The sequence below is a fragment of the Trachypithecus francoisi genome, unplaced genomic scaffold (genome assembly GCF_009764315.1).
Source record: "Trachypithecus francoisi isolate TF-2019V2 unplaced genomic scaffold, Tfra_2.0 Lachesis_group14, whole genome shotgun sequence".
In the NCBI taxonomy this organism is placed as follows: Eukaryota; Metazoa; Chordata; class Mammalia; order Primates; family Cercopithecidae; genus Trachypithecus; species Trachypithecus francoisi.
This window is the reverse complement of record NW_022681459.1, coordinates 28,370,753-28,393,375: the sequence shown is the minus strand read 5'-3', so window position 1 is coordinate 28,393,375 and position 22,623 is coordinate 28,370,753. Positions and strand designations below refer to the sequence as shown.

The following is a 22,623-nucleotide window of genomic DNA, read 5'->3' as shown; positions in this document are numbered from 1 at the left end:
TCACCCTTTGCCCCCCAACCACTTTCTCTTGCTCAGTATCTACACACATCACATCTTCACCTTCCAGTAAAAGTTCAAAGTACTACACAGCAATGACAGGCACACTCCAAACTCACAGAGGCTTTCATGAGTTAAGATTCTAGAGCCTGTTAGCAGGTCAGGATTTTAAAGAACAGTTTTAAAACTCTGTTTTGTGATTCTGGGGACAAAATAATGCTCTCAAATACAGTGGTAGAACATATTCGATCTTTCATTCCTCAAATATCATCCTAACTTGTGCCAGTCATGGTTCTAGCACACAGTGGCTGTTCTAGGCACACAGTAGCTGCAGCAAACTGCTGGCCACACCCTTCCTGGGCACTTGACTCTATAGCCTCTAAATGCAAGCACCTATGACTCTCTGCAAATGATTTCTTTGGCCAGCTATTGAGCCAGAAATACTGAAGAGTAAACCCCCTAGGAGCTGCCCTCTACCCATGGTTGGCAGGAGGGGGTGATAAGGCCCAGCTGCCTTGCCCCCTAGTCAGCACAGCTGAGTCTATCTGATGTCACCTCTCAGAGTTCCTCAGGGGGCAGTGGGCCTCAGTGGCCCACATTTATAACCTCCTCCATGACACACTCTTACCTGCGACTCCTGGTGAGGCAGGAGGTGGGACTTGATTCCAGAGGCAGGGCTTGGACATAGGACCAAACTGAGAACTAGCTAAAACAGGTCAGGGCGGATGCAGTTTTCTATAGGACACACCCACCAGCATGCCATGTCAGTTTACCGTTTCCATGGCAACACCCAAGCGTTACCACCCCTTTCCATGGCAATGACCCAATGGTCCTAAAGTTACCACCCTCATCCTAGAAGTATCTGCATAAACCACCCATTGATTTGCATATAGTTAAAGGTAGGTATAAATATGACTGCAGAACTGCCTCTGAGCTGCTACTCAAGGCACATAGCCTATGGAGCAGCCCTGATCTGCAAGGAGCAGCATCTCTGGTGCTGCTGTACACAGCTGCTTCCATGAAAGCTGCTACCTAACACCACCAGCTCACCCTTGAATTTTTGGGCAAATCCAAGAAGCCTCCCAGGCTGAGCCCCAATTTTGGGGCTTGTCTGTCCTGCATCATCTGGCAACCAGCAAAGGGACAAGGACAGCAGAGACAGTGGCAATTGGCAGAGAGGTGAGACAGTGGAGACAGAGAGGCAGCAATTGGTGAGAGACAAGAGACAGCCGTTGGCAAGACAGCAAGAGATGGTGAAGCAGTCTGTGATTGAGGATGTAAGAGCCGTAACACTGAGGCAGTAACAACAAAGAGCTGCCAACACTACTGAGCTATATCCCTAACCAGTGCCTCTTTTCACAGCCATCATCTTTCCCTGGCAGATGGTGAAACTGAGTGGACAGCCACGTGTCCATAGTGCAGCTGCCTCCTGTGGGACCCACCGCTCCAACCAGCAGGCTTGGTGGGTTACTGGTCCCTGTGCCTACACAGAAGCTGAGCACCCCCAAGCTGGGGAACCTGGAGAGACCTGCACCCGGGTCCCTCGTGGAAGACCGGTTGGCGCCATTTTGTCTTCTGTTGGATGGGTGAGGGTCCCCTTTGCAACCTCCACCAATAATATCAGGTAAGCTAGGAAATAAAAGCCTTTGGCTAAGTGGTCAGTTCCCCACAGTTTAGGTGCCTTGAAGCACATCCTTGCCACCCCTTTACCTGGTTCTTTCTCCTCTGACTCCATTTTATTGCTCCACTTCACTTTCATTTTCAGTCCTAATATGTATGTCTTGTTTGGAGTCTTATGTTTGCTTTTGACTTTCTGTTAACTGTATTTGGGCAATTGTTTAAGGCAGGAAACTTGGTTGTGAGAGGTCCCCTATTGTGTTGACTCTGGGATACCAGAGTCACGTTGTTCTATGTTTTGTAACCTGGTCTTGGGTTCACTGGGTTGGCTGCCCCCTGGGTGCCCCAGGGATTTTGGCACTGCTGTGCACTGCTGCTTTGGTGAGGGCATCCTCGTTGGCTGAAACGCAGGCATTTTGGGTTCTCAGCATCGGTGTTATAGGCCACCCTCCAGATGCTCTGGGATTTTTAGCACTGACATTTCCTCCAAGATTGTGGGTTATACCCCTTTCACTAGGCGAATACTGATCTTGTCTTTTTCCACCCTGAAGTTAGGAGTATTGTTTTCCTAACAGCCAGTTGCAAGCTCCTTCCTGTGTACTGTCTTATAACTCCCTTGCTTAAGCTGCTCTTGGTCAAAGGAATTGGGAGCTCCCAGGCTCCTGGCCTGGCAGTCAGCCACCTACAGTGGTAGACAAGTGGTCAGCCCAATAGTTTTTTCAGTATCTCCACTACTGGATAGGTTCTCCAGCAAGTCAGAGCCTCTCAGGTCTCCCCTTGGGCAACGCTGTTTATCACTTTCCCTTCCTCCATTTGTTTAGTGCCCCCCTCCACCCAACTCTGGATCTCTATGGAATTGAGGCTCAACATTCGACTGCCCATTTGCAGCTCATAATCCATTTTCATAACACCTTGCTATCTATATTTACACCTTTAAAGAACACGGGAATTTAAGAGGGAAAAGTAACTAGGCTTTTGCTAAACTTAGGCTACTTAAAACCCTCTGTAGAGATCCTTACTAGGCATGGGGACGACAAGGAGCATCCCAAGGGACTCACCACTAGGGTGTCTTTTAAGCTATTGGAGCAAATTCAAATTTGGCTTAAAGAAAAAGAAACTCATTTTGTATTGCAACACCATTTGGGTTAAATACAAGTTAGACGACGAATATATCTGGCCTAAACATGGTTCTATATATTATAATGATATTTTAAGATTAGGCTTATTTTGTAAAAGAGAAGGAAAATGGGAAGAAATCCCTTATGTACAGACTTTTATGGCTCTATACTGGATCACATTACTTCCAGGCGTTAGAATGCCATGCATAAGGGATCCCCAGCTCGCTGCTCCCCATAGAAAGTTTATAAGCCTTCCCAGAGTCTCTTCAGTCCCCCATTCCTGAGTGGGGGTTCTCACCAATTCTCTTATGAAAGATTGCACCCCAATATCATCAGGCACCTTTCCCCCTTATCCAACTAGCCCTAGCCTATACTCTCCGCTGCCCAAGAAAATGAACCCAACCAGTACACCAGGAGTGGGGCCCCATATCAGCCCCTAAAGTCAAGCCTGTGTCTGCTGTGGGAAGTAGCTGATGGAAATGAGGGAATGCTCAAAGAGTACATATGCCATTTTCTGTGTCTAATTGGAGGTTATAAAAGGAAAGAATTGGCCAGTTTTCAGATAATCCAGAAAAGCTTATACAAGAGTTTGTTACATTGACCATGTTCTTTAAATTCCCATGACTTACAAATATTGTCATCCGCTTGCTGTGCTGTGTGGAGAAAAAAAAAAAAAGGAGAGGAAAAAGTGTGTGGTTAAGCCTGTCAATTATGACAAGGTTAAAGAAATAACTCAGGGAAAAGATGAAAATCCTGCTCTGTTTCAGGGTCATTTCGTTGAAGCACTCAGGAAATATACTAATGCAGACTGAGACACCCCAAAAGGGCAAGCTCTCCTGGGTACACATTTTATCATTTAATCTTCTCCTGACATTAGGAGGAATCTACAAAAATCAACAATAGGACCTTCAAGTCCTATAAGACAATACTTAAACATAGCCTTTAAAGTTTACAACAATACGGACAGGGCAAAACAGGGGAGTAAAAAGAAATACCCAACAAGTACAATTGTTAACAGCGACTTTAAGCCCGCTTCCCCCTCAGGGTTACTCATCTTGAGAAAATGTTACAAAATTGGCATCTGGGATGTCTGGACAACAGCCCCTGACTTGGCAACCCCTAGGCCAGAATCAGTGTGCCTACTATAAGCAAAAGGGCCCCTGGCAATGAGAATGTCCTAACTGCTCTGGTGAGAGAGAACAATAATAACAAAAACCTTCCATCAATACTAGAGCTAACCTTCTTCTACTAGCCCCAGTGAGCTGCTTAGCTCAAGTTAGTTTACTGTCCCAGAGGACAGCTTTCCACAGTGGCAGATAAGCAGCTGCCTGAACATTTTTCTTTGGTATTTCCACTGCTGGGTGTGTGCTCCGGTGGCTTGGGGACTCCAGAATCTCCTTTTGAGCAATGCAGTTTGCTCCCTCCCCTTTTCAGTTGATGCTATGGGATTCCCTGCCCTGCCTCTTCCTGTGTTCCAGACCTATCAGGACAAACAAAATTTGGCCAGGTAGATGGGTCCCAGTTCTGTAAATAACTCGAACCAGTTGTCTTGGATAGGTTGTTTTATTTAATATGTTTCTGGGTATATGTACATGTATTGTGATAGGTGTTGTGTCTAGCGTGCTATCAAATTGGCTTATAGATAGAAGAACACTCAGACATTCAACAAATAAGACTAGTGAAAGCTTATTAGTTTGAAGAGAATCTTGTATCTTCTAAAATTTAACTTTAGGATTTTTACCTAGGTAAGTCACTGATGTTCATAGGCTTTAAAATGGTTAAAATGGCTTTAAATGGTGACTAGTTTTGCATAATATCTTGGTTCTCGGTGATCTAGGTAAAACAGTTAAAAGTGAAATAATTAAATACACATAAATGGGATATGCTTAATGTGTGGTTTAAAATCAAAAAGGTAGAATGGTTCTCATCTATAGAATGACAATGTCTACTGCGAAGTTCACGACTTCTTCTTTCCTAGGTTTAAATAAAATGCGCTGAAGAAATGTATTCTTTATCGAGAAAAAAATTTTTGTCTAATCCAGAAGTGATTAAATGGCAGGTTCAAAACACAAGTGAACCAGTGAGTAGAAAAGAGAGATGTAAAGAACATTATGAACAGAAAATGTATTTTTTGTTTGTTTTGCAAGGAAGGATATAAAGAAAGAGTAATTTTATATGTGGAGAAATCTTGTATAGTAAATTCCTATCCTAGAGTAAAATAACTGGTTATTTAAGAAAGAGGTAGTATAGAACATGTCAGGAAATTCAACCACGTTGTAGATGGTCTGTGTAAGTCATCTGCACAGTGTGGATGAGTGTGGAGGTGGGCGGGTACTCATTGGCCCTTGAATTCTTTTTGAGCAGTAGGGAAGCCAAGAACTAGAAGCTAGGAAATGGGGTTGTAAAACTGATTTGTCTATGGATTTTATGTGTTGAGCTGCTGTGGTCTTGGCTTGTAGTAATTACCTATATGAACATTCCACCTCCCCTTTAGAATGTAGGACAGGCTCAAGAAGTCCTCCAATATAAAAATAAAATACTGTCCTTCCCCACAAAGGAAAAGATAGCTCCCCTGTTCAACCAGGAGATTAGTCTTGCTAAAACCTTAAAGACAAGGTAAAGACAAGGATCCCCCAAGAATCAATTACAACCAAAATGGAAGGGCCCTTATCAGGTATTGTTAAGTACACCCACTGCTGTTAAACTTCAGGGAACACCTACTTGGGCACACAGATCCAGGATTAAACCTGTTTCTTATGAGTCACAGGCACAAAGGAAGGACACTACAACCACAACCAATATCAGTAAAGCTTTGGAAGACCTCTGCTACCTACTGAAAATAATCAACACTCAGCCAGAAGAGGTGCTGCAGATGGGAACAGGAGCGTTAATTTGCTCTTCTTCCTGACTGTAGTACCTCTTTTCTATGGCTTTAACCAGCCATCTCCTCCTGGGAAACATCTCCTGTGGGCTTGTTGGATATAGAGGCCACTCTAAGACCCAATCAGATACCATGATGCCACTGTTAATTCTGTTTGCTCTTCTAATTAACTTAAGCCAGTGTGTATGTGGAGGTAGAGGGTGGACACAATTCTACAGTAAATATTTCAAAAATTGTAGCATCATAGAATCATCTTTACTGTTACTAGATTTGTCATCAACATCCCCAGGATAGAGAGTTTCATCTTCTGACCTATCTGGAAAATCTCAGGACCATGTCCCCAGACTTCCTAATTAACCACAGCAATCCCAAAATATCCAAACCCCTACTTGTGAAGTGGAACTCTCCCCCACTTAGTGGATCCCACCTGAACCCTGCTGTCTCCCTGCCCTGACCACTATTATCTGAATCCGGGAAGTTTGGTATATCTCCAGTGCACTCATAACTCTAGCTTTTGCATCCAATCTTGCATTAATGACACAAAAGTGGAAGCGTCTCTGCGGTGCTCTGATCCAACTCCAGTTGCCAAGTTTCCAAGACCACAGGGAGGTAAATGAGATGCCATTTGTAAGTGAAAAGACCATATATGGTACCTTCTCCTGGGTAGGAACACACAAAGGAAAAACAACTGCCTGATCTGGGAAGGTGATAGTATTACCCTCTTCTAGAAAACAAAGATTGTTCAACCACCACCAAGAGAACAGGTGGAAAATCTCTCTAGAGACTCAACCTGGTAACAAAATATAAACATCACACTCTGCAGGGCTTCTGTTGGTGCCGCAGCTGGGCTCATTTTTGTTTGTGACCATGAATGGGAAGAAGTCACATCCTATAACCACTCCAACTCCCTAAGGAGTCACCTTTTCTTTAAGGAATAGCTTTCCCTTGTATCTAAAAAACTTGGAACTGACGTGAATGAATGTTAGCCACTCTTGCCCCTCCAGGGGTCACAATCTATAACCCCTAGGACCCAAGAATACCAGAAATAAGTGAGCAATAAAATTAATTCTGGCAGGAATCAGGGTGGCAAAAGGACTAGCAGCACCCTGGGGTGGCTTTCCCTACCATGAGCTAACGCTAAAGAACTTGGCTCAAATCCTAGAACCCTTAGCCACCAACGGAGGTCAGGCATTAAAGAGAATTCAAGAGTTCCTTAGACCTGCCAAATGTAGTTGTCGATAACAGACTAGCACTGGATAATTTACTAGATGAACAAGGTGGAGTCTTGTGCAGTTATGAATAAAACCTGCTGCACATATGTTTACTCTGGACAGGTTGAGGTTAACATTCAAAAGCTCTATGAGCAAGCTAGCTAGTTACATAGAAATAATCAGGGCACCGACCCCAACTATATCTGGTCAACCATCAAAAGTGCCTTCCCAAGTCTCACCTATTTTTTGCCTCTTCTAGGACCTTTGACAACTGTCTTGTTACAAATTTTTGGCCCTTGCTTCTTTAACCTCTTAGTAAAGTTTGTGTATTCTAGATTACCACAGTTCCAGAGACAATGCTGGCACAAGACTTCCAGCCTATCCTGTCCACTGACCCGGAGAATGAAATCGTCCTGCCTCTGGGCCCCTTAGATCAGGTATCCAGAGATTTTTACTCCTCCACTGCTAGGCAGGGCCTACGTCCATAAACTCAGCAGGAAGTAGTTACGGAAAACAGATCTCCGCCCTTCGGCAGCCCCCTTAAGATTAAGGAGGAGTATCTAATCTCTGAAGGGGGAATGAGGTAGGAGGTGGGACTCAACTCTGGAAGCGGGGCTCAGGCACTCAGAGCAAACTGAGCATTAGCTAAAACAGGTCCAGGGCAGATGCCGGTTTCCATAGGACACACCCACCTGTGCCAAATCAGTTCACCATGGCTCTGGCAACACCCAGAAGTTACCGCCCCTTTCCATGGCAATGACCCGACAACCCAGAAGTTACCACCCTCGCCCTGGAAATGTCTACATAAACTGCCCCTTAATTTGCATATAATTAAAAGTGGGTACAAACAGGACTGCAGAACTGCCTCTGAGCTGCTACTCTGGGCACACAGCCTATGGTGTAGCCCTGCTCTGCAAGGAGCAGCACCTCTGTTGCTGCTGTGCACGGCTGGCCACTACAATAAAAGTTGCTAACACCACTGGCTTGCCCTTGAGTTCTTTTCTGGGCAAAGCCAAGAACCCTCCTGGGCTATGCTTCAATCTTAGGGCTCGCCTGTCTTGCATCACTGGGATCATCTCCCAGTAAACTAGCCACACTTACGTCCATGCCTCAGGGCCATTTCCAGAGAAAGCAGCGCAAGACACTGTTGAATAACACAATAGTCTCTGGGGCTTTCTCCACCCCACCCCACCCCACAGCGGGCACTGTCAGCTTGATTCTCCTTTTTAATTGCCTGTAAGCAGGTAGCATAATGTTTTCACATTCTTTGTAAGGCCTTTGTTCTACTAAAATCTAAACTCAGAGCACAATTTTAAACTAGATGAAAGAAGAGCTGCGCCTGAAGCACTGCAAACACTTCCCCACCACACATGTGCACTCACCCTGACACCCTCAATCCCCGACACCCTCACTCCTCATCCTGACACCCTCACTCCCTACCCTGACACCCTCAATCCCCCTGACACCCTCACTCCTCACCCTGACACCCTCACTCCCCCGACACCCTCACTCCTCACCCTGACACTCTCACTGCCCCCGACACCCTCACTCCTCACCCTGACACCCTCACTTCCTGAGATACCCTCACTCCCCGACACCCTCACTCCCCCGACACCCTCACTCCCCCAACACCCTCATCCTCACCTTGACACCCTCACTCCCCGACACCCTCACTCCTCACCCTGACACCCTCATTCCCGACACCCTCACTCCTCACCCTGACACCCCCACTCCCCTGACACCCTCACTCCTCACCTTGACACTCTCATTCCCCCGACACCCTCACTCCTCACCCTGACACTCTTACTCCCCGACACCCTCACTCCTCACCCTGACACTCTTACTCCCCGACACCCTCACTCCTCACCCTGACACCCTCACTCCCCTGACACCCTCACTCCTCACCTTGACACTCTCAATTCCCCCGACACCCTCACTCCTCACCCTGACACTCTCACTCCTCACCCTGACACCCTCCCTCCTCACCCTGACACCCTCACACCTCACCCTGACACCTTCACTCCCCGACACCCTCACTGCTCCCACTGACACCCTCACTGCTCCCCGACACCCTCACTTCCCCCAGACACCCTCACTCCCCCTGACAATCTCACTCCCCCAATACCCTCACTCCTCGCCCTGACACCCTCACTCCACCTGACACTCTCACACCTCACCCTGACATCTTCACTCCCCCAACACCCTCACTCACCCTGACACCCTCACTCCTCACCCCAACACCCTCACTTCCCCAGACACCCTCACTCACCCTGACACGCTCACACCTCACCATGACACCTTCACTCCCCGACACCCTCACTCCTCACCCTGACACCCTCACTGCTCCCCCTGACACCCTCACTTCCCCCAGACACCCTCACTCCCCCAGACACCCTCACTCCCCCTAATACCCTCAATCCTCACCCTGACACCCTCACTCTACCTGACACCCTCACACCTCACCCTGACACCTTCACTCCCCCAACACCCTCACTCACCCTGACACCCTCACTCCTCACTGTGAACACTCTCAATCCCCCGACACCCTCACACCCGACACCCTCACTCCTCACCCTGACACCCTCACACCCGACACCCTCACTCCTCACCCTGACACCTTACTCCTCCTGACACCCTCCCTCCTCACCCTGACACCTTCACTACCCCTGACACCCTCACTCCTCACCCTGATACCCTCACTCCCCGACACCCTCACTTCCCCTGACACACTCACTCCTCACCCTGACACCCTCACTCTCCCTGACATCCTGACCCTGGACACCCTCACTCCTGCCTGGACACCCTCACTCCCCCTGACACCCTCATTCCTCACCCTGGACACCCTCACTCCTCACCCTGACGCCCTCACTCCTCACTCTGGACACACTCACCCTGACACCCTCACTCCTCACCCTGGACACACTCACTCACCCTGGACACCCTTACTCCTCACTCTGACACCCTCACTCACCCTGGACTCCCTCACTCCCTCTGACACCCTCCCTCACCCTGGACTCCCTCAAGTCACCTGCCTGGCTGCAGGCTGGAACACGCTTTCCCTAACTTCTCAAGGCTCAGTCCTTCTCCGCATGCCAATCTCAGTTCAAATTGCACCTCCTCAGAGAGTTCATCCCCAACCCCCCTTATAAAGCAGGATTCTTTTACCCATACGCCTTCCCACATTGCACTGTCTCACAGCACTCCTCTAAAAGTCTGTTTACTTCTTTAACAATCTGTCTTCCTTACAAGAAGAGAGGTTCTGTAAAAGCCAAGACTATCTTTGTCTAGTTGACTGTTGCATACCAGGGCTTAGACCAAGGCCCTGACATGTAGTAGGTGCTTAATAAACATGTTTTGAGGCAAGGTCTTGCTCTGTTGCACAGGCTGGAGTGCAGTGGCGCAATCATAATTCATTGCAGCCTTGAACTCCTGAGCTCCAGTGATCCTCCTGTCTCAGCCTCCTGAGTAGTTGGGACTACAGGCATGCACCACAAAGCCTGGCTAATTAAAAAAAAAAAAAAAAAAAAGAATTGTATAGATGGGGACTTGCTATGTTGCCTAGGCTGATCTTGAACCCCTGTCCTCAAGCAATTCTCCCACCTTGGCCTTCCAAAGTGCTGGGATTACAGGCATGGAGCCACAACAACCAGCCAATGTGCTGAAGAAAGAAAGAAAAACATGCTCATCCTTTGAGTCAGGTTCAAATTTTTTCTCCTCTTTAATCCCCAGTCACTCCAGTTATAAGTGATTTTTAACTCTTCTCACACTTTAATGCATCTGGCAAGAAGATCCACGTGGTGTTAGAAACAAGACAGGACCTTAAGGATGGGGGAATCAGCAGGTGTCAGCGTGCCCTGTGTGCTCAGGGCAGCTGTTTCCACTGGACATTCCCCCTTTGCCTCTCTGGGCAGTGACTCCCAGGCCAGTCGACTTGCTGTGTCGAGTAACCAGGATTTCTCAGTCTTGGCATGGTTGCCATTTTGGACCAGATGTTCTTTGTTGTGGGCGCTGCCCTGTGCAGCAAAGAATGCTGAACAGCACTTCCAGTCTCCACCTACAGGATGCCAGTAGCACCCTCTAAGTTGTGAGAACTCAAAATGTCTCCAGAGGATGCCAGATGTCCCCCGGGTGGGGGGGCACAATCACCCCACTTTGAGATCCATGGAGCCAGGTCTATTTGCCACCATGGGGTAAAGCTCCATTTCCACCCCGCTTAGGAGGGCTAGGAGGCAGCGTTGTGGGGCCACAGAAGGCCTGGCTTTGCAATCAGAGGACAGGATGCACATTCCTTCAGGATACAGACTCAGATTGTTAGGCATCTAGTTCTCGAGGTTTCTGTTGTTGTTGCTGTTCCATTTTGTCTGTCTTCCCCGCTTTGTTTACTAGCAGCCGGGAATTTGCCACTTTTTCTAAAGGAAGATTTATGGAACACTTACCACACGGCTGACACTGTGCAAGGCTAAGGTTCTAATACATCTCAGCTCACTTAACTCTCTCAACACTATAAATGCACACTGTTTTATCTTGACCCTTTCTTGGGAAGGCGATAGAGAGGTAGGAGGGCAAACACCTTGTGTCCCAAGGGTGTTACTGGTGGAATAACATCGCCCCCCACACCCTAGTTTCTAATTTGCTGTAGGCTGTGACGCTGTGGGGCAAGGCTCAGAGTCCTGTTGAAATTAGGAATAAGTGTGCTGTGAGGGAAGGGCTGCCTTATTTTAGAACACAGATTTCCGAATATCTATTTTGACAGGTTCGATCCTCTCCTCCCCTTCCTGCCTTCCTTCTGCCGATTTTCAATGTCTTGATGGTGTCCCACCTAAGTGGCCTTTACAGATGTGACTTGTGAAGCACTGGGGATGCAGGCAGATGTCCCTCCAACCCAAGACTGCCTAATTTAATGGGATTTCTGCATTCTGGAACAAGCCTCCATTTTCCCCAAGCAGGATTACTCCAGAGAGCAAAACACAGCCCAATAGTATCACATTTCCTTTCTGCTTTAGCAAAAATAACCACTGTCTCATTCAAGGAAAAGGCCGCCAAACAAATTTGTTACAGGAACCATTTGTAACAACTTCTACTTTGCACTGCCTTGGAGCAAGCACACTTTGTACAGAAGGGTTTGCAGTTACGTGGGCAGCAAGGTAACCACTGACCATTACAGGAAGCTTCAGAAACTGGGACCAGTGGAGAAGAATGGGATATCTGTCCAAACTAAGAATAAAAAGAATGACACTTGTATTTCGTATGTCTTTTTCACTTTGTCTTTCTCATCATTTATTTTTCTTGATATTTACACCTCGCGGCCCTGTGATACACTGGAAATCTCCAAAACACACGTTCAGCACCAAGATTTTGAGCAGTAGCACCTCAGAATGAGATCCCTAGACAAAACTGCATGTCCTCCACTTGCCCAACACAGGGAGCTTTTGGAACACTATCTGTTTGACATGGAAATTTTCTAGATGGGCAAAGACAAGGAAACAACCTAGGAACAGTATTTAGGAAGATGAAAGAACACAGCCTTTCTGCACAGGAAACCACTGAGCAGAGAACCTGGCCTCTGCAGTGGCCTCCAAATACAGTCCAATGGCTGGGGCCAGCCTGACTGCTTAAAGGAGACTCAAGGGATATAATAAAATGCAGATTCTCAGGTCCTAGTGCAGACAGTCTCACCCAGTAAGTCTGGACTGCATATGGGAATCTGTATTTCTAGGCTCTTCTGCGAGGCATTCTTGGTCTTTCCAGGAACCATAGGCAGCTGGTTTGGGGAAAGAAGCAATGACTCCAAGTGTGACCTGTGAGCTGGCAGCAGCCACCCTCAGCTCTGCTCCCAGTCACTGAATCAAATTCTGCATTTTAACAGAACCCCAGGTGATGCACCAACACAAAGCTGAAGCAGATTGGTCTAGGGGCAAAAAATTAGAGCTATGGAGATTCTCTCAAATGAAATAGATGATACCATTGACTGTTAGAGCTTCTAGAAGGAATCTCAGGTCACTTGTTCCAATTCCCTGATTTACAGATGAGGAAACAGAGGCTCAGACAGGTCAAATGACTTCTCTCCAATACCCAACATTTGGCAAGTAGCAGATCTGGGACTAGTACCCAAAGCACCTAGCTCTCCAATCACTGCACAAGCCACACAATTCTGTCTGCTTGCCAGTGGTTTTTCTCATTCGAAAAAAGCTTAGGAATTTCCCCAGGAGGCAGCAGGATGTAATGGGAAGGGCTCTGGATGCCTCTCCAGGGCTTCTGGAATCCATGCCCACCTCCACCAAGAAGCCGCTTTCCTGCCAGCTACAGGTGCTCACCTGAAAAGTAAGCCAGACCATATTAACCCTGGCATTGCTGGTACCTGGAAAACTTTCTGATTCAATGCTTTCCACCTCCTATTACCCCTCGCCATCCCCATGGCACGAAATCCTGAGGGGCTGCTTTAGAAGTTATTGTCTTTGGCTGCTGGCGGGGGTTTGCACAGCTGGCACACTGCACCAGTCTCCTGCCTGCTGCCAACAAGGTCACTTCCCAAGCACTGGCTTTGGAGAAGCTGGGATTCTGCAGTGGGAAAATCACGCTGCCCTTAGCAGGACAGGTGTAAATTCTCCCCCTGCCACTTTCAGCCTAGTGTGAAATGGATGGAGTGTGCATTCCCACTTCCCTTTATGGTTCCCTGGAATGATGGAGCTGCCCCGGGCATCGCCACGTTACTCTTTAGACAGTCTCTTTGTCTTCCTGCAATGGCAGCACTGAGGCTGTGTATTTCTAAGTGCAGGTATGTAATTGCCATATAATAAAAATCTGAAAACATCCCACCCGGGACCTGTGCTGGACAGCAAGCATTAGCACAAAACAAACCCACTCATTTCACTTCCTTTATGTGGTTAATGTCAACACTCCCAGAGTATTCTTTCTTCTTTTGAGAATTCTAAGAGCAAAAAAGTGACCATTTTTTTATTAAGCAGTGATAGTCAAATATCAAAATAGTACATCTAGGCCAAGAGAGGATGAAGGGGAGCCAGGCCAGGAAAGTCATCCAGAAGAGGTGACACTCTCTTCCTCAGGTTCCATCAGAAACATGTTTACACCCAGGGAAGTTATAGAAGGGATGCCAGGCTGCCCACCTGCCTCACAGGTATGCCCTGTTGTCCAGGCAGTATCTGTTACCTTAACATACAATGAGCCCCAGTGTCTCACCAAGGCCGGGCAAACAGGGTGACCTGGAGGAGGGATCCGTGACACACAGCAAGGGGCCCATGGACAGGCAGAGGCCCACAGTCAGTCATAGGAGCCTCAGGTCACCTGGAGAGGGGCCTCGCTCACCAGCAGGCAGGACCACCACCCCATTCCTGCTGTACCCAGTGGGGGGGGTGGGGCTAGAGTCAGTAGCCCACTAACCCCCTACCTCTGCTCCAGCATAGGCAGACCCTGAATTCAGGGACCAAAGGTTTGACCTACTCTAGTCTATGAATGAGATGTTACATAAACCCCAAGGCATGTTGTCAGACACCAGGGAGAAGGAGAAAAACACCACCTTTAAATTCCTCCCCCTCCACCCCTGGGAGCGATGCAGCTAGGTACCACCACCACCAAAGAATAGCCACTTGGCCGGGCGCGGTGGCTCAGGCCTGTAATCCCAGCACTTTGGGAGGCGAGGTGGGCAGATCACGAGGTCAAGAGATCAAGACCATTCTGGCCAACATGGTGAAACACCGTCTCTACTAAAAGCACAAAAATTAGCTGGGCGTGGTGGTGCGTGCCTGTAGTCCCAGTTACTCAGGAGGCTGAGGCAGGAGAATTGCTTGAACCCAGGAGGCGGAGGTTGTAGTGAGCCGAGATCACGCCACTGCACTCCAGCCTGGTGACAGAGCGAGACTCGGTCTCAAAAAAACAAACAAACAAAAAAAGCCGCTCATCACAGCAGCTAGCTTTATCCTTTTGGGATCATTCCAGGAGGAAAAAGGAAAAATGGGCAGCCAAGAGGAGGTGAAGCCCATGTACCTACAACAAGGAGATCACACAAAGAGATCAGGGATAAGTATGACAGGAAGTATGGGGGGAAGCGCCTATTTCATATTAAATCTATCCTGATTGATAAGGGGGTTGCCTTACAACATCTTTAAAACACAAAATACTCAAGCTTTCTACATCCATCCCAACATAAGTGTTTATTACTAATAGGTATTTAAATATCATTGATCTAATCTTGCACACATTGGATTTCTCTCATATTATACATTAATCTCAGCAATTCTAGAATTAGTGCAACATGACATGGGACATTTTAAACTCTTTTTTTCGAGATGTATCTTGTTCTGACACCCAGGCTAGAGTGCACTGACATGATCTCGGCTCACTGCAACCTCTGCCTCCCGGGTTCAAGCAGTTCTTCTGCCTCAGCCTCCCAAGTAGCTGGAACTACAGGCATAAGCTACCACGCTCGGCTAATTTTCATATTTTTAGTAGAGACGGGGTTTCACCATGTTGACCAGGCTGGTCTCAAACTCCTGACCTCAGGTGATCCGCCCGCCTTAGCCTCCCAAAGTGCTGGGATTACAGGCATGAGCCACCGCGCCCGGCCTGATGTTTTCAATTTTTAAGCAATTACTCTCCAGAGGAGAAACAATACAGAAGTACAAAAGGAAAGTAGAAACCCTCCCCTCTTCCTTCTCCCACCCTAAGCCCCAGGGCACTCTCTTGCCACAGGCTTCATATTAATACAGCACTAAAGTCATCATTTGTTTATTTCCTGTGATAAAAATTACACTTGAATCCCAAATTGAAATTATTAACAATTAAAAGGTGAGGTAGAATCAAAGAAAAAAAAAATCCATAGAATGAAAAACTTAGAATGAACTTGTTGTGGATTAAATCATGTTCCCCAAAACATATGCTGAAGACGTAACTCCGGTACCTGTGAACTTGACCTTATTCAGAAAGTGGGTCTATGCAGATGTGATCAAGTAAAGATGAGGTTAGGTTAGAGGAGGGCAGCCCCTAATCTAATGACGGTCTCCTTATAAGAGAGGAATCTGGACACAGAAACTTACACAGAGGGGAGAGATTGGAGTGATGCGGCCAAGGGCCAAGACATGCCAGCAGCCATCAGACACTAAGAAGAGGGAAGGAAGGATCCTCTCCCAGAGCCGCCAGAGGGACAGTGTTTCTGCTGACACCGTGCTTTTTGAACTCCGGCTGCAGAATTGTGAGAACAAGTTTCTATAGTTTTGAGACCAGGATATTAATGCAGAAATTAGAAGATTATCCACAGCTGAGGAAAGGGAAGCTGAGGGAGGTTACACACTTGCCCATGGTTGCAGGTGTGACTCTACAGTGTTCAAGACCTATAATCAGGCCAGGATGCTTCTTGTCAAACCACATCATCTCCAGAAGCATGAAAATGGTTCTTTTTAAAAAATTACTATAACTAAAACACTGCACCTAAGGAGGAATCGCAGTGAAGTGCAAAGACTTTGAGCTAAGCAGACCCAGACTGACAGCTCCGCCCTGCTTTGCCTTCACTAGTGTGGCCCTGGACAAATTACTCTGCCTCTCCAAGCCTCGGTTACCCCATCTGAAAATTAAGTCACATTACTGTGCACATTTTCTAGGATGTTGCAAGGATGAAATGAGGTGAGCCACGCAAAGGGCTTCACATGCCCTTTGAGTGCCCAACACTCCATCAGCAAGAAATCAAGGTCAGCTCTTGATCTTATAAACTATTTCTCGGACTCCTGTCCCTCCTTGTTGTTTCAAGCTGATTTCTTGGCTCACCTTTCCCAGTACTCTGTAATACAGTCTTTGATGAATTCTTTCTCTAAAGCCCAGGAGTTGCCACCTCTCACTCGAAGGAGCTAGTGGCAAACTGGCTTTGACTTTCTTGTTCTTTCATCCTCAGTAATTGTTTTTTCTCATTGTCTTTAATAGTTTACCATTTCAGGTGGCGCCATCAGAGTTCTTGCTGGGATTACCTTCTTGTTTTCAGCCTCAACTACAGTCAGCTTCATTTGGGGAGCCTGGATGGCTTCTTCTGAAGAACACAAACACTTATTGCCATACGCTCGATCCATATTTTCAATGCAAGTCTTCCAAATAATTGCGTACTAAGAGGCTGATAATCAAGTGAGCGCACCATAATTAAAGTAAGATTCGCCAAAATAGTTAGGTGGCCTTTATATTCAAGTGTTCAGGTATGAGAATAGTTTTGCTGTCTGTTTTACCTATCTTAGTGGAGATGACAGAAAATCTTTCAGAAAAAACATCCCAAAGGCTTTTTTTGAAGCTACTGCAAGGTATATGGCTGCACACCTTTTCCTGTCTTCAGCTGGAGTTATTGTGTTAGCATGAAAGTCTCTTTTTTAATAATGGAAATTGCTGTAATTATAATCACTTTAGAATAGTGTTATTATTATTAATAAGACCAAATTGCACGGTTCAAGCAGATGCTGGTTGAAAGAACTGTTCGAAAGTTCTACAGTTCGAAAGAACCCACATAATGGGATCAGCCACAAACCTGGCAGTCATCTCCATGCCAACGTGGCCCTTCCTGCCAGCACACGGGACTTGCCTTGCAGCTCTCACGCGGGCTTCTGGGCACATGCCTGTGACTCCTCACACAGTCACTGGGCAAACAATGGACCTCCAGTTACTGATTAAAGCCTTCTGGGAACAAGCACACTTCCAACAGTTGACTTTCCCATAGAAGAGGGGGAGCTGGAGGGCTCTGGTTCCTGTTGAACCTCTCCTCTTAAGGCCTCTCCCATGCACACCTGGATCCAGCCCTTCATTCTGCTGCTCATTCAGCAGTACTGAAGGAAGGAGGAGATGGGGGAACAGCAGGCAGTTCCAGCGGGTCCAGTTACAATCATACATTAAGTTCCTAACACCTTGGGGTGTAAGTTCAGGGCTCTCTGGATGGAAAGGGTAGTTTGAGGCCAAAACCAAAGAGATCAGGAGGCATGAAGGGAAGGAAGTCATTATCTGCCTGGTGGTTCAGAACTTGGCTTCTGAAGTTCAGTTCCCTGGCTTGCATTTTTGGCCCTCCCTCTTTCTTGTCCTGTTGCCCTGCAAAGTTGTTCAGTCTCTCTAAGCTTCAGTTTTCCCATCCCCAAATGCATATAAGAACCTCGACGGGTGGTGGGTGGGGATTCTGGGGAAAGCACACCTACAGCACATAGCGCAGGGCTTGTCCGGTACCGAGCTTTCAGACATTGTCTATGACTATTACTTAATTCTTGAAAAATTCTTGGTTATTTATTGCTTGAATTTACAATTCCATTTTTCTCTCCACCTAAGCAATTTTTATTTTAGGCTTCAGAGAATCAGCAGAGAATAAATGCATGACTCCTGGCCATTAATAGAGCAGGAAAGCTCACTCCAGGTTCAGAAGTCACCTCACTGCTGCCCCCTCTAGCCGGCTGCTGACACCCTGCTGGTGGTCAGAGACATTTCAGGGCAACACAGGCAGGCACTGAATCCTAATGCAGTAGTCAGTAAAGCCTGAGTTTACCATAGGCATTTGGAAAGATTTTGCTATAAAGCGGCTTATCGCTAAATCAAGCCAGGAAGGAGGTACAGGATATTTCATTCCCCCATCACATGTAAAAATTAAATCTGTCTCTGTAGAAGCAGCCCTCCCTGGAAACATGCTAATGGTTGAGAAGTAATCTTGAACCAACTACTGCCTGGGCTATAGAGAAGACAGGAGCCTAGGTACTCAATACATTTCTGTTAATTAAATTAATTAAACCTCATCGTTTTAAAGTAAAGGTCATTGACTTAATTAACAGGCAAGCTATTATTTATAAAAGCTTTTTTTTTTTTTTTTTGATTGCCAAAGTTAAGTATTTTTTAGTCGTTCTTCAGGCTTCCTCCTTTCCCCTTTCCTCTGGAGGGAGGGTTTCAGGCCTTCTTTTATTATAGCCCTCAGACCTCCCAAATTTACTTTTAGTAGAGAGAATTCCCTTGCATCAAAGCACACATCTCAAATGGGGAGTCATTCAAGGCCTGTTCCAAAAGATTCTCTGTAGGTCACAGAAGAGGTTCTTCCTCAATAGCTTGTTGTATTTACAAGGTTCTCAGCATCAGGCACGTGTTCCCACGTGTTGGCTGCACCAAGACCACATCTTAAGGGCTAAGTTAAGCTCCCTCAGCTGATGAGGATTCCCTTTCCCTCCCTCTAACCATCCACTCCTGGAGATGGCAAAGATCACTCACGTGGCTTCCCATGACTTAGATGAAAGGCAACTCGAATCAAAGTTTGAATACGCTTTTGAAGGTTTTTTTTTTTTTTCCCCCTAAACTAATTAAACAACTACAGAAGTTATTCGGCAGTTTCCTTTTTTAAAAGAATTAGCATGGCATGTCTTTCCTCTTAAAGTCTTGAATAATTTAATGAGAATTATACGCAAGTCATAAGTATGTTCTATTTATGGGGGAATCATAGCTGAATTAAAACCCAAATGACAATGTTAAAAATAAAAATAAGGTATCCTCAAATAGTGCATTCAATTGAGCAAAGGACTTCAAATTCCACTTGGATTAGATAGTTTGAAAGTAGGAGGGGAGCAGAGCAATTGGGATTTTTTTTTTTTTTTCTTTTTTGATTACTGTGCTTGGGAATATTTATTTCTTGCTACAAAAAGTGTTAGTAAATGAACATCAGAGTAAGAGAAAAGGAAAGCTGTTGTAATCGGGATACCGCTTGGTCCCCGGACCTCACTCAGCCCGTATGTTTTTCCGGTAGCTGGACTACATTTCACACTCTCCGCACACCCGCGTGTGCGTGCATCGCTCCGTGCAGAGGGGCAGGGCCGCCGGATAAGAGAGGACACAGCTGACAAACCAACTCGGAGAAAGGAAAGCGGGCGCAGGGGAGACGCTGCTCCTTAGAGCAGCAAGCAAGCCACTTCTGAACCGGCTTGCTTTTAGCTGAGCTCATGCATAAATCCTTTTTAAAGGGTACTGCGCCTTTGGAAGCCAGCCACGAGCCTCTTTAGCAATGAGACAGCATGGTGGGGGGCGGGGGAGAGGGAGAGTCTGAACACGAGGTGATTTTCCCCATAATAGCCCGTCGCCCAAGGCCCACCGTTCCGTCTCCCGCTGGAAGTAGGTGTCGCCCGCAAGAAGGAAATCACGTTATTGGAGGCGGCAAGTTCCAGGTCTCCTCTCCCGCCCAGCCCCGCGGAGGGGGAGCTCACAAGTTCTGAAACACTCGCGCACACCCCTCCGTGCGCCCCCGGCGGGGGCCGCCGACCTCCACGACTCAAGAGCGAGCGCCCCCGCTTCCCGGCCCACCCGAGCCCCTCTGCGTTCCCTGCTCTTCTGTGCGGGGACAGCTGCTGCTTAGGGGGCGACGCTAAGCCGCGTGGAGGCGTCTCTGGACGGCCCCCTCCCCCCAACGAGCCCGAAAAGCCCGCGGCAGCAGCCGGGGCTCCCTACCTTCTGCGGGGGGGTCCCGATCAGCATCTCCAGATAGTAGCCGCGGCCAGAGTCCCCCTGCAGGTTGTCCACCATGGCCAAGAAGTTGGCGGCGCCCGCGGCGGACTCCAGGGCAGGCTCCAGGGCGAGCGCCAGGCCGTCGGCGCGGCGCTCGGCGGGGGTCTCGGGTCCCGGGGTGGGCGCAACCACGCGGTTCGTGGCCGCGGCCACCCGGAGAGGAAGCGTGAAGGGCGCGGGGGCCAGCTCCGGGGCGGCGCGCAGGAGCCACTGGGCCAGCAGAGGCAGCAGCAGCGCCGGGCCAGCGCGCCCATGCCCACGGCGGGGCCCGGGGGGCGCGCCCAGCCCAGCCCGTCCCGTCCCGTCCGGCAGCCGCGGCTCAGCGACTCGGCGGACGCGCGGGGCTGTGGGCAGGGATGGGCGCGCACCGGGACCGGCGGCAGCGGGAAGGACGGGAGGAGGACCCAGGGGAGGAGGCTCGCGGGAGGGAAGAAGGCGGAGGCCGGGGAGGCGGGCGCGGAGGCGCGGAGCCGCCCCAGCCCGCGCCTCCAAGTTGGGCAAGTTCTTCTCCGCTGCCCCCTCTGGCGGCCGCGGCTGCCCCGCAGCGGCCCAGCCCCTCCCCCGCGGCCAAGGTCACAGCGGGGCTCGGGGGCCGCCGGGGTCCACCTGCGCCTGCCCTGCCCACCCTCGCCGGGCTCCGGTCGCGCCTCTTCCCCGGGAAACTCGAGTCCCGAATTTCCTCGGAAAGCGCCCCAGCGGCCGCGGCCAACGGATGTGACGAGGCTCATCTGATACCAGGGGGGAAAGTTTCGAGAACCCTTAAAGGGGCAGCGAGGGCCTGAACTAGCGCCCTGGCCCCGCGCGCGTGAGGGTCCGCGGGGGTCTATTCGCCCTGCAGCGGCGGGGGCTGCTGGGGGTGACTCGGGGGTCAGCTAGGAGAGCTGTGGATCGGGAAGGAGCCTGGAGCCTCGCGCGCCTTTCCGAGCCTGCGCCTCCCCTCGCCAAGCGCCTCCGCCTGATTTCAGTCGCCTGGTCTGGCTGCTTTCGAGGCGTTTCCCGTGCGCTGCCCCTGAACCCCCGCCCCGAGTCCTGCCAGTTCCCCGGCCTCATCCCCCGGCGGCCCCCGCGTGGTTTTAAAGAGGTCTGAGTGGAGGCTGGGAGGGTGGAGGGTAGAAGGAGGCAGAGGAGGATGCGAGAGCTTTGGATAATTTTCCCTAAAAAGTCGGGGGAGGTGGGGGGCGTGGCTGCTGCTGGCAGCTGGCCCCAGCCTCATTGCCCCTCCACTTACTCCCTCCGTTGCCCGCAGCTGGCTGCGAACCTGGGCTTCCCCCCAGCCACCTCCCCCCAACCCCCGCCCCCTCCGCCGCGCCCCTGTCCCTAATGCAGGTCAGATGCTGCTGGAACCCGCTCTCTCCCCTGGCACCGGGCCCTCAGGCCATCTAGTAAGTTGCTGTCAGGATCCCAAATCAGGGCCGCGAGTCCACCCTGCTGTGATTCCTGCCCTTCTCCCCCACCTCCCCTCCTATCCCCAGCGAGCTCTTCGCGGACTGTCTGATTAATACTCGTTTAGCCATAGACACCAAGACGCAGAAATGCGTTCAGTAACGCAAAAATCGAGGGTTATTTTATTTTAGATACTAAAGGCAGGGGGGACAATTATACAAGCTAAAGTCCATCGATTTCTACAGAAACAAGGAAGAGAAAATTCTTTCTACCTCCTCCAGCTGAATGATGTTGGCTGTTTTAAAAAAACAAACAAGCCCATCTTCAAACAGTGGGGAGTTAGAAGCCAAGCTTCCCAGAATCACTGCAATTTTCATCTACTTCTACTTAAGATTTGATTTTTATTCCTGTGTTCCCAATTTTAGAATCACATCTAGCTCTGCAAGGGACCCTTATGGCAGAGATCTTCAACTGTATTGATTTTCAGATGACTTTAATCATAAATCACACTTCCCCAAACTGTATCTCAACTTTAACAAATCCCCAGCTCCAGGAAGAAAGGCGTAACTGGATCCCGTGATGTAACTTAAATTGATATTCTCCATAAATCTGCATAGTTATTCCAGAGCCATTCTATTCATATATTCACGTTTCAGATTCCAGGTTGCAGAGGGAGTGTGATTTGAAAAAAAAATTATTTATACTCCTTGGTGTCCAGTCTTGAGGGGTTCAAAAAGACATTCAGACAGCTCTGGGAAGAATATAATCTTTCTGAAAAGCACAGGAAATGTATTAGGGCCATTGATCAAGAGGCCATGTGACATATAAGTTTAATACTAGAGACATTTGCCCTCCCTAATAATTAAAAGCCACAAGGGAAATTTTTAAAAAATCAAGTCTAATTAAGGTTTGTACTTGA

At 48.5% G+C, this 22,623-nt stretch overlaps 1 protein-coding gene across 1 annotated transcript in view; it reads right to left on the bottom strand.

Moving 5' to 3' along the window:
• BACE2 (beta-secretase 2) overlaps positions 1-21,019 on the bottom strand; it is a 117,047-nt gene extending 96,028 nt beyond the window's left edge. The window contains exon 1 of the mRNA XM_033232516.1: positions 20,265-21,019. Within this exon, the coding sequence (XP_033088407.1) occupies positions 20,265-20,339 (75 nt within the window). The 5' untranslated portion in view covers positions 20,340-21,019. The remainder of the gene's footprint in view (positions 1-20,264) is intronic.
• Between the last annotated feature and the right edge of the window lie 1,604 nt (positions 21,020-22,623).